Source organism: Phasianus colchicus, chromosome 4, assembly GCF_987193195.1.
Source record: "Phasianus colchicus chromosome 4, bPhaCol1.hap1.1, whole genome shotgun sequence".
NCBI lineage: Eukaryota > Metazoa > Chordata > Aves > Galliformes > Phasianidae > Phasianus > Phasianus colchicus.
The window spans coordinates 21006435-21018246 of NC_143439.1; the positions used below are offsets into that span (position 1 = coordinate 21006435).

At 38.4% G+C, this 11812-nt stretch overlaps 1 protein-coding gene across 2 annotated transcripts; it reads left to right on the top strand.

Annotated features, from left to right (window-relative positions):
• Positions 1-73: 73 nt before the first annotated feature.
• Positions 74-11720, top strand: CENPU (centromere protein U). 2 transcript variants are annotated; one of them, XM_031607641.2, is made up of 11 exons: positions 74-1496; positions 2379-2496; positions 3323-3428; positions 4275-4362; positions 5457-5529; positions 6545-6662; positions 7054-7132; positions 8060-8107; positions 9364-9425; positions 10354-10510; positions 11208-11720. In XM_031607641.2, the coding sequence occupies exons 1-11, from the start codon at positions 1446-1448 to the stop codon at positions 11343-11345; spliced, it is 1038 nt and encodes a 345-aa protein (XP_031463501.2). In that variant the 5' UTR covers positions 74-1445; the 3' UTR covers positions 11346-11720. The 2 variants fall into 2 exon arrangements, with proteins under 2 accessions (XP_031463501.2, XP_089995008.1); XM_090138882.1 differs by lacking the exon at positions 11208-11720 and adding an exon at positions 11109-11156.
• The last annotated feature ends 92 nt before the right edge of the window (positions 11721-11812 follow it).

The following is an 11812-nucleotide window of genomic DNA, read 5'->3' on the forward strand; positions in this document are numbered from 1 at the left end:
TCTTTAATCAAGTGAAGATGCTGCTGACTGACAAGCTGAGGTGCAACTTGGTAATTCTGATGAGCTGTAAAACTTTGTTACTACAACTGTACTTCTTAACATACTGCAAGATAAATGCTGTCTGTAGATGCTTTGTTTGGAAGGTAAATCTGATTTTATCTGGTATTTATGTGCAAGTTCTTGATCAATGTCTGTAAGAAAGATATCATTATTGTAACTTGCCACATCAGTATTCCTTAAATATTTTTTCTTTGCCATCAATATAGTCTTTGGCACATGATGCACTTCGTACTAATTTAAGTGAAATCTAGCTTTACCAGTCTTGCACTACTTTTGGGTGGTTGGTATCATTGTTCCCTTGTGTGTATTTATCCCCACTTCCACTGTGCATATACTGTGTATCTAGCTTTAATCTGGGAACAATTGGAAAGAGTTGTGGGCAGACTGTGCAATCCATGGTAGATGAAGTGTCACCAAGATTATGTTTATAGCTGTTCCTATGCTACTGTCCATAACCATCTGTATTTTATTTTTATGAATTTGTGAATTCTTTCCCCACTGAAGGAACTCTAAAGTGCCTTTTTGCAACAAATTCTGTACTGTGTTCAGATATGTGCATGTTGCTTGGACAGACAGTGTAGTAGTTTTACCATATCTTATGAAAATAGCTAAGGAACTGAGTCTATGGTTTATTTTTCTCATCCTGCCAGAGAGAGCCTTCTGTGGGAGCCAAGCAGCACTACTGTCTGTACTATTGGTCCTTGCCTAAGGCTTATGGTCTACCAAATAGAGCTTTGTTGCTATACCCAACGAATTCTGAGTATAGAGATTTCCTATTAATACTAATGTGATGCTGTGAGTTTAGGCAGAAAGTGTATGGATACAGGACAGCATCATCAGGGCTGTGTGCCACTGCAGGGAGGTGATTTGTGCGAATTGAAGGCAGCCAGTAGCTGGGGGCGGCTGGGGGGAGGAAGAGGGGTTAATAAAGAGAGATTCTTCCAGAAAACGTGAACAGCAAAAATAGGACGAGAGAGAACGTTGCTGGAGGGCTGTGACTGAGGTAACGATGAACTTCCAGCCAGCACCGAACAACACGGCATTTGCCTCTCCGGTTGGATGCCATTTGTGATGACGTGTTGAAAGGACATCTCTAAAACATCTCTAAGATATGGAAATATGGGGGTAACGGGGCGGTACTGAGGGGGGGCGGTTCTGAGGGCGGGCAGGGCTCGCCACCCTCCAATCGCCTCAGCCGCAACTTCCCGCCGCGGGGCGGGGCGCCTCAGCCGCTCGCGCTTCCGCTTCCGGCGGTGCCCGCGGCTGCTTTGAATCGCAGGGAGCGGCCGTTGGGCGCTGTGAGGTGAAGCGAGGCCTCTGGCTGCCCGTTTTAAGACGAGGAATAGCGCGTCGGTGTTCAACTGTAAGTTTAGCGGTTTAGTGAGATGTCTTCTAAGAAAAGAACGAAGAGAAATCGTACTGGAGATGAATTCAAGGTAAAATTCTCCACTCTGAACTTAATCTTGTGTTGCTTTATCGTGTGCTTGTGTCGTTGGTTCTGGATGGGCAGTGCTTTCCTTATGCACAAACATCAGTGAGAAAACTGCACCCCGTGTTTGCAGGTGAACGGAACGGGTACAGGCTTAATGAACTGATGCCTTCCTGTTTGAGTTATTCCGTGGAATACTTAACTTACCAACTACTTCTAACCTCTATAAGAAGCTGCACTGGAACTTTTCATTTTTAAATTGAAAAACATTCAGTTGGACAAAACAGGGATGTTGTGTGAATATAGAGATAAAAGGAGATGCTTTAATGCCTGAAAAGGAAAAGGCTACAGGTCATAGAAAGTGAGTATCGGACAGCTCTAAGATTACTAGGTGTATGTGCTTGGCTTTACAAAATAAGATAAATTATGTGCTACATATAAGTCATAGTAGTATGCCATAGAAGAATGGCATGGTTTGGAGGGGACTTTAAAGCCCTCCCGATCCCTGTCGTGGGCTGGGTGCCTCCTACCAGCTCAGCCTGCCCAGGGTTCATCCAATGGTGAGCACCTCCAGGGATGGGGCACCCACAGCTCTGCCAGTGCCTCACTGCCCTCTGAGTAAAGAATTTCTGCCTAACATCTAGCCTAACCTAGCAGTATAGCTGGTGTTATACCAGTATAAGCTGATGTTATACCATTGCTTCCCCTAGGGGAAAAAATAAAAGGGGAAAAAAAGTGTGTACTGAATGTTTTGTTTTGTAGATTATTAGTCAATGCAGTCCATGTTAAATTAATTTCTAGTCAAGAAATCTGAAATTCATTGTCATATTTAGTCTGTTGTACACTCAGTCAGTGGGATGACTGAGCTGTTAATTTTGTACCCTACCAGAAACACAAAGGCAGTTCTCATCCTCGCCGGAAATTTCTTCTCCCTGAGGAACTCGATGTCTCAAGGATATCGAAGGTTGCAGGTGTAAACCAACTCGAGGAGCTTTGTGATTCATTTGGTTAGTATGAACTTGAATGTCTGATTTTTCAACAGCTAAATATCTCAGTGCTTACCTAAGAAACAGCACTGCTTTTTCTGAGGGGGAAAAAATAAGAGTTTAGAGAAAGTAGTCAGATAAATATATAAAAGACTGATGCAAACTATAGCAAAGAAAGACTTTAAATAAAACACTAAAGCTTTGTGTACTCTGTACTGTGTGTACATATGTATTTGCTGAGCTTTCATGCTTCTTCATTTTGTTTGTAAAGAAATGTTCTAGCAGCATTTAGGTCTCTTCCAACCTTCAAAATCATTAAGTCTCAGTCTATTGCTAAACCACATCCCTGGGTACCACATCCGCTTGTCTTGTAGATCCCTCTGGGGATAGCAACTCTACCAGCTCCCTGAACAGCCCCTTCCAGTGCCTGATCACTTCTTCCATGAAGAAACCATTCCTGACTTCCAATCTAAAGCTGCCCAGTGCAACTTGAGGCCTCTGCCTCATGTCCTGTGACTTTTTTCCTGAGGAAAAGATACCAACGCTGCCTTGCTGCAGAGCAATCAGGTCCTCTTGGCCTCCTTTCCTCCAGACTGAGCAGCACCAGTTCCTTCAGCCACTCCTTGTAGGCCTTGTTTTCCAGGCCCTACAAACAGCAGATATGAGTGTAGACACTGAAACTTTTGACTACACCTTTCCTAACCTCCAAATGTACTTGTAACAAGTATATCTAGAGTGAGCAAACTTCAGAAATTCTAAATGCTGAATGGTAGACAGTGCTAATATACCTGTATTTGTCTCAACAGATGGGAACAATTTTATACAGTTTATTTTCTATTCTTCACAGATCAGCCTTTGCACAGTACTGCTGTAGAAGCTTACGGAGAGGAGCACTCAGAAGATGAATCATCTAGTCATGTTCCAGCTCCACAAAGGACAAATGCAGAAAGAAGGTCTGGTGAAAAAAATAATTGCCAGCATTTTATTTTTCTTTTTTTAGATTAAATGGGGAAAACTTTCTATTTGTCTGGTTTCTCTAACTGCTGGTTAGACATACTTAAAATCTTCCAGATGGGGAGGGGGGAGAAAAAATGAAAGAGAGAAGCAAGAAAAGCAAGGAAGGTAAATAAGTCTGCCTTCTACTGGCAGTATGTTGACTTAGATAGTTACTGGATTATTTTTTTTAAAGAAAAGAATGCCTTTGTGAGATACTAATTTGTCCATTAAATCTTGGTGTCAAAGTTTGAAAAGTGACAAAATGGTAACAGGTTAACAAGTAAAAACCTGTTACACTATATGCAACAAGAAAAATAAAGTACTTCTTAATATGAGTTTTAGTACTGTTCTTGTCTGTTAATGCTGGTTTGGTGCCAGTCTTAGTTCAGTGAAAGCCTTATTTGAAGGAATTAACCAGACAGTAATAGTACTTGTGAGGGTATGCATTTCTCTTTTATTTCCCCCTCAGCCTTCCAGTCCCCAAAGGACTTCTTCATTCCTCCTAAAATATACCAAGTAACAGCTTCTCACTGGTTCAGAGTTTCTCCTGAAAACAACATGGCTATTCCAGTGGTTGGTTAGAAGTGATTTGAAAACTTTTGTGAGCTTTTCTGTTTGAGGGATCAGGATTCTGCCCCCTTTATGTGCCGTTGGAACCTTTTAGTGTAGTTCATCTAAAGGAGTCAAACTGCACACAGCAGTACAAAATGTTTCCCAAAGATCTTGTTGATTGTATGTGGAAGATGATAATTCTTCCTCAGTGTGTGGTTGGTTTACATGTGGGTATTTTTCTTTTATTCTAGTGAAAAGATGCACTTGAAGATGCCTGAAGGCAGCGTTCACAAATTCGACCAGAGTGGTTCTGTACATGGGCCCCTTAAGGAGAATCTGGTACAGAGAAAGATGCGCGAGCGTATCGGTCAATTTGAGTTTAGCTTTGTGCCATGCCTGCATTGGGTAATGGCAGGGAAGGAAGACCTTTCCTTTGCTTTTTTAATACTTGGTTGTGTCCCAGATAAGTAAACCTACTAATATTCTTGTGAGATGGCCAAGTGTCAGGGGAACTTAAACCTGCCCTGGTCACATCAGTGGGGGATGTAAAAGCCAGGGTCCTGTAGTCCATTTTATTGCTCATTTGGGAATATGTGAATTTCACTTTTTGAATTTTTCAAATAAGTATAATTATATCTAGAATATATTTTTTCAAGTGCTGTGCTACATAATATATAAATTACTTATTCTTGTTTGGTACTGAAGAGCACATGTGGGAGAATTTTTTGCTGATAAAATGAATTTTGAAAATATATTAGAATTAGATTAAAGCCAATTGATTTTGAATGAATGTTTTTCCATGCTCAGACCTGAATTAGTGCAAAATACTTTTGGCCAGCTTAGCTTTTGAGGGCTATGGAAGGCAAACTACCTACCCACAGACTTGAGAAAGTAGACCTGTGATAGAAGAAGCTGTGCAGTGGTTTCTGTAAAACCTTTTCATGTACTGAAATTAATTGGAATTACTGAGATGCTTGTAAAATTCAGGACATAGTGTTAGACTTTCATCAGTAAGCTGCACGTACGAAGAGCTGTTGTAGGATTGCTGTCGTATTACAGAAAAGCATTCAAAGTCAGAAAATAATTGGGACAGATGTAGGTGAAAAGGTGAGAAGGAGCTGTTGATCAGAGAACTAGTGCCTGTTGGTTGGCATAGGTTGGTGCCTGTGCTGAACTGAGGGGCCTTAAGCTGCTTACAGGGTTCTTCCTGCTGTATGACCAGTACCTATTTTGTACCTGCTTTGTGCAGCCAGGTAGCTGCATAATCACTGTGCTGTGAGTCTGGTGAAACAGACCTAAGTAAGTGGTACCGACATTTCTGTCATGACATGCTGAAATACTTCCCTGCATCCTGCCTAATTACTATCTTTCAGAATTTTAAACAAGCGTACCTAGGTTCTTCTTAATAGTTCATCTGCTGCTTTATATTGCAGAACGCTCCAAATACTACTCGATCTGAGGTGAAAAAGAAGGGACCTTCAAAGAAAAGCATACCAGATTCTTCTGGTAAAGTAGACCTTTCAAAACTTTTATATAGCTTTTCCTCATTCAAGATCAATACTTCTCCCTAACTCAATGGTTTTAATTTCTGGTATGTAGCAGCATGCTTTTCTGGGAGGTTCCAGTTTTAATCTGGGTCTAAACGCTCATTAGCAATGGATAAATTGAGGAGCTGGTGTGCCACCCACTTCTGATTCCTATGGTTTGCGTCTCTGGAATTGTCTATTCCTTGCTGGAAGGATAAAGTACAGGTTGTTTGCGCTACTCTTTGCATGTACTTGGTTTCCTTTAGAGAGAAACGTGGGTCCCTGGGTACGGAGCTGTAATGTGCCCCGGTAGATCTCTTGGTCTTGGTGCCTGGAGCACCCAGGGTTCCCCAGATCTACATCAAGGACACGGTGTAAAGATCTTTGAGACAGGGAGCTTCAAGACTGTGGTGTTTTTTTGGTAGGAAGAAACTTTCCCAGGGGCATCTTGTACTTGAATGTAATGGGTTACATTTAGATTTACATTTAGATGTGTGTGAAGAAACTTAAAATTTTTATAGATTTGATTAATCTTGTTATTTCAAAGTTTAAAGAAAGATATTGTTATATAGCTACTTCTGAAACATGCAAGGTATCAATAGAAAATTGATACAAATATGATACAGCAATTCATGATTTTTGAGAAACGCAGGCTCCCCAAACTCAGGCTGATATTTCTTGCAGCTGGTAGTGTTTCTGGTGCTGTGTAGTTTATCAGTTGGTGTAATTAATGGACTTTCTGGAAATGATGAAGAATAAGTAATAAGATTATGATTGATCATTCAAATCTGTGTTCTCTGATAATTTTATAGTTTCCCAAAATTATTATAATTGCTCAGCCTAAAACATAGAATAAATTAATATTTTCCTTATAAAAAGTTTTATACTAAAATGTTCTTAATTCTTAGTTATTTTGATGGTGGGTACAATAACTTCTGTTATTTCAGAGCATGTACCTGAACTGTATTAAGCTTGTCTTTATTGTGCTGTTTCAGTTAGCAGCCTACCTTCTGTACAACTTTGGTGTCCCAATGAGCTGAAAAGATCATCCAGAGATATCACAGAACTGGATGTTGTTCTGGCTGAATTTGAAAAGATAGCAGCAAACTATAGGTAAACATTCTGCTTTCATTTGACTGTATAGTCAAAGGTGTATAAATAAATAATGTACTTTTTTGCTAGTTGACTCACCCTTAAGTAATGCAGCATTAGTTACATTCTGGTACTGTTTTAATGGCTGCTAGGTTTCTCTAACACTTTTTTTTTTTTACATATGATCCTGGGAATTTGGAATTTTTCCAAATATAAGAACAGCACATCTCAGTTGATGTTCTCTAGAAATTAGGTTCTGTAGAAATTAGGTTATTGCTAGCACGTGAATGATTTGCAGCTGCTTCTGCTACTAGCTGTTTAACATTGGGTTGTACTTGTATTCACAAGAATATATCTGGATTTCTCCTTCACTAAAACAAATGAATGTGTTTTATCCTTCTGACTTCTCCAGACAAAGCATAGAATCAGAGATGTGCAGAAGAGCTATCAGTGCCTTCTGTTCTGCTTTTGAGGACCAAGTCACTGATCTTGTAAGTACACAGTAAAAAAAAAAAGTGGTAATGATTATAGAGCTGTGTGTTACACTGCAATATGTATTTTCACTGTAGTGAAAATGCTGATGGCTTTATGTTGTCCCTTAAATGATTACTTCATGATACTTTACATTTTCTATCTCTTGTCAGGTTGAATTAAATGAAAGCATGGTTACTTGTATGTTATGACTTGTTGCCTCTGTGTTGACTTTTATAAGAATTGTGTTTGGACAATATTGCTATCATGGAAACACCTTGCAAAACTGTCAGTTTTTGAGAATAGGGAAGCATCTAATCTTGAAATTATTATCATAATTAAAACATTGTGCAGTAAAAACTGGAGAGCTGCACAATTTGACTGAGGAAGCAGTTACGGAAAATGCTTTAAAAGCTCACAGAGTGTGTCTTAGTTACTCCTGTGTGTAGCAGCCTGGCTAATGCCTCTAACAACTTAATGAAAACCATTTTTTAGTGAAGCATGAACATATCTATCAAAAAAATCCCACCAAACTACTAGCTTGGAAGACTAAGAATTAATCTCACTAATTACAACTAGTAAAAGTCAAACTTTGTTGTGATAAGTAAAATGTATGAGTACTACAATTATAGTTCTAAGTGATTCACTGGAATAAGCAGGTTTAGAACGACTAGATTAATACATATCCTGTAAAGTAATGTAAAAATAGCATAGGTAGTGTTACACAGTGGATGTAATGCTAATTGGTGCAAGGTGATTAATGGTGTGCAACAGTCTTCCTCTGGCATGGGGGAAGAGATGGTAAACAACTGAGGCACCTGTCATATTCCTTTGAAACGGTGTTTATTAAATAGCTTCTTGGTGTGATTGCAAAGTAATTCTTACAACAGTGTTTTTATGAGTATAGAGATGAAATTCAGGTTCATCACCAATGTTCTCTTCCACAGATAATAGAAGTCCAGGAACTAAAGAATATGAAGAAAAAAAATGCTAAGGTAATTACATGTCTTAGTATATGCTATCACTGGAATTACAGATTGCAGAGGTGATGTTGAAAATTCAGACAGCAGAGTGGAAGAAATACTTGTCAAAAAAATGTACTGTACTACAGAAACAAGAGCACAAATGCAGCATGAGGAACCCTTGGATGTGGAGAAATGTTTGGAGAAAGGAACTGAAGTAGCATGGTCAAATGCAAACTGCATGTGTGTACTGTTGGACTACAGACATACATTAGGACATACATGGTTTTCATGCATGTGAACTACTCTTTATTTCTTAAATGTTCATTCATTTTTAGCAAGCACTGGTGAGCTCTCTGGAGAACCAAATAAATATTGGAAACTCACCTTCCAGAAACATAAATTAATGTAAAATTCATAAGAGAGCAGCAAAGACCTGTGGGGATAGCACTGGATTGTTTAAAGAAGAGAAGTCTGAGGGAGATGTTCTCTTAGTGCATGCAAGATTTTTGTTCAGAGAAGGCAGTTCCTCTGTTCATTTGGACTTGAAATACAGGAAATACAGACAGTTGGAGAAACTAGCATAGGAGCAGAGAACTGTGGAGTGGTTTCATCAGGAGAGAGGTGAATGCCCCCACAGCAGGGAGACTTGAGAGCAAGTTGGGCCCTATTTTCTAGTGGTGTATTATAGGTACGGTTGGTCTCTCATATGAAAAGTATCTGTAGAACTTTCTGCCTTTGGACCTTGTAATTCTAAGTTTGAAAAGGCAGTTGGACCAAACAGAAGATTGAAATTTGTTCTCTTTTTTCTGAATATCTCTTTCTATTTAATTATTAAGCAACTTAACCTACTTAGCAGCTGCAAGCAGTGTGCACAGATTAACCTCTTCAGCAAACTTCTAGATGACTAAATAGCTTTTAACAAAAAGAAAGGATATTCTGACAGGTAGCAATTAATGTGCTAAGTATGAAAAGCAATTTGAGCTCATGTAGTAAACTACTCTGTAAAAAATGAAAATTTTAGGATGCGTCCAGCATTTACAGTTGTTTTCTTATTTTGAGCTTTATATGTTTGTTAAAACTCAAGTTTATAGCTCTAAAATGTAAATTTTTAGAGAATTTTTTTAAAAGCATCTATTTAAGAAAGCTTTGTTATACTTAATTTCATAGTTCCAGCAACCATACTGAATCACATGCTTTAGAGTCTCAAAGGAAAAAATAGCCTTCAGTATTTGAGCTGTTTGCCTGTGAAGTCACAAACAAGTTCAGTCTTTCCTTGTTTGTTACAGGTCGTGGCAGACATCAACAAGAAAAGGCAGCGACTGATGCAAGTCAGAGAAAAGCTAAGCAGGTATGTTTCTAATAATGCACAGTAGAGTAGCCTGAAAAGCTGGAGGAAGCTAGTATGCTTTCTAAATCTGAAGTAAAAGCAACTTTTTTATTTTGGTAAAACTCTAATTCTGTTCTGTATTGTCTTTTTACAGAAGCTTTGGGTAACCCTTCTGTGTTTCAGATTGCTAGATAGATTAATTCTTGCAGTGTTTTCTTAGGTTACTGTAGTTGCAGGGATGGTATTTCAGACAGTATGTTTCTAAGAAAAACACTGTTACAATTGGAATAGTAAAAGTCATAAAGTAAAATTTAGGAAGATGGTACAGAGTTTGTTTTTGATGGTATGAGAATTTGATGTATCTAGCCCCTCTCACGGGTTGAAAGCTGTCTTCACATTTCTTATTTATTGTGTTTTAATCATTCGATCATTTTAAGAAAGCTTTTCTGAGGCAACACTGAAATGAAAATGGCTGTTAGGTGTTCTGTTTCTGGAGTGCTGATTATACTTCAAACATCATTTAATAGATTGAGTCCTTCAGCTTTCTTAGGCAGAGTATCTTGTTTATAGCTCCTGAGTATGCTTCAGCATAGGTCCAGAACACCACAGCCTGCAAGCTGGTGTCTGCAGAAGCAGGTGGTATATTTAAGCAGTGTCAGAGGCACAGAAGTGCTTAAGAGATTCGCTGTATTGTCAGACTTGATGGTAAAGTGTGGAAAAATGTTGTGAGAAGTTACAAGGTGAAGGGTTTTTTGTTTGTTCTTGTGGATTTCGACCTATACTCCAATTGAAGTAATATGCCTATTTTTCTGTTTAAAGAGTATGTTGTTATAACCTATGCTTCATATTTCTGATCAACTTTTTCCTTAATTCTTTGCAGAGAATTGCATTCACAATTCCTCATGTCATAAATATTCAGATATAGTGATCAAAGCATGATCTTTTTCAGAACTGAACCACAACTGATAAAACTACAAAAAGAATATGCTGAGGTGCAGGAGAGGAAATCTTCCTTGAGGCAAGTAGTTGAATTCCTTGCTGATTTAAAGGAACTGCAGCACGACTACTTGAATTACAGAGAAGAAAACCCAAGAAAGAAAGTGGCAGTGAGTACATATTTCTGCATGTTTTTGAACTGTTCTGGATCAGCTTCCCTTCTGGAGGCTTTTTTTTCTGGACAGACATGCATTTCTACTTACATACGGCTTACATTAAATAGCAGTATTCTGATAAAAAACACTTCTGTGAAACCAACTTGAGAGTCATTGCTCTATCAGCATCTCGCTCTTTTTCTCTCTCATGTTAGAAGGTGACATATTTGAGAGAAAATTGATCCCCCATTTCTATGTCCAAGAATTAAAGAGCATGTAAACATAACTGTTATCCTCAAGTCTAGCATTTTTTTAATAGAAACTATAGGAATATTAAGAGTGAGAAACAGGAACCAAATTTTTGCTTGTTTGATGTTAGAGAAGGCTCTGACATACATGTTCTATAATGTGGTTAATGGTTGGTAAAAGCAGCACTTGTATTTTGTGACCAGATTAACTTCTCATTAATCTTAGACCTGTCCCCTCTTACTGTGGCTGTACTCTTGACCTGGTGCGCTAATCTGTGGACAGTGCTAGGTGCCTGCCATATATAAAAGAGCAGGAAACCTGTTCTTTTAGAAGACTGTCTCACTTGGCTATTTCTTGCTTTTAGAAGTTATATTGCACTATTTCAGAGGAAAAATAAATACAGACAGGTATGTGACTTTTAATTCTTGGGGAGAAAAAACTGTAACTTCTTCCTTCACAACAGTACGGAGCTTCCAGCCTACCTGCTCTTTTGGTGGAGTCACGGAGAATTCTACGAGCAGAAACACACTTTCAAAATATTAATAGGAAACTGGAATATGCCCTGGAGGTACAGAGAGGGAAGTCATCCAAGGAACATTAAGCTCTTTTAATAGGCTTTTTGACAATAATTGATCATTATTGTAATGGACTGTGCTTTGCTTGGCTAATTGTTGTTGGTCTTCGGTATTTAAAAGAAGTCTGACTTCATCAGATAGTATCTTTCTATTGTAAAATAGCTTGCCTAAGAACTTAATTCAGAATGAAAGAATTCCAGTTTATATAGTAAAACTTCCTGTACTCTCTCAACAACACTTGTATTTTTCAATCTTTGGTTGTTTTAAGTAATGTGATCTTGAAAACAATATGTACTTTAAAGAGGGAATGCACTGACTTTGGATGAACCAGTAACAGACAAATCTCTTTATTAGATCTGTATCAGAAATAAAGTTTTCTTCCGTGTCTGTAAGTGAAGAAATATACTATTTGGCTTATTGGTAAAAGTTGAACAAACAGCTAAGAAAAATAGAAATTGCAAAGCAGTAAGCCTTCAAAGTGCTAAATGTCTTG

Coding starts and splice junctions, on each gene's coding strand:
- CENPU (XM_031607641.2), top strand. CDS start 1,446: ATGTCTTCTAAGAAAAGAACGAAGAGAAATCGTACTGGAGATGAATTC. Junction 1,497..2,378: donor GTACTGGAGATGAATTCAAG/GTAAAATTCTCC, acceptor GTACCCTACCAG/AAACACAAAGGCAGTTCTCA. Junction 10,511..11,207: donor ACCCAAGAAAGAAAGTGGCA/GTGAGTACATAT, acceptor CCTTCACAACAG/TACGGAGCTTCCAGCCTACC.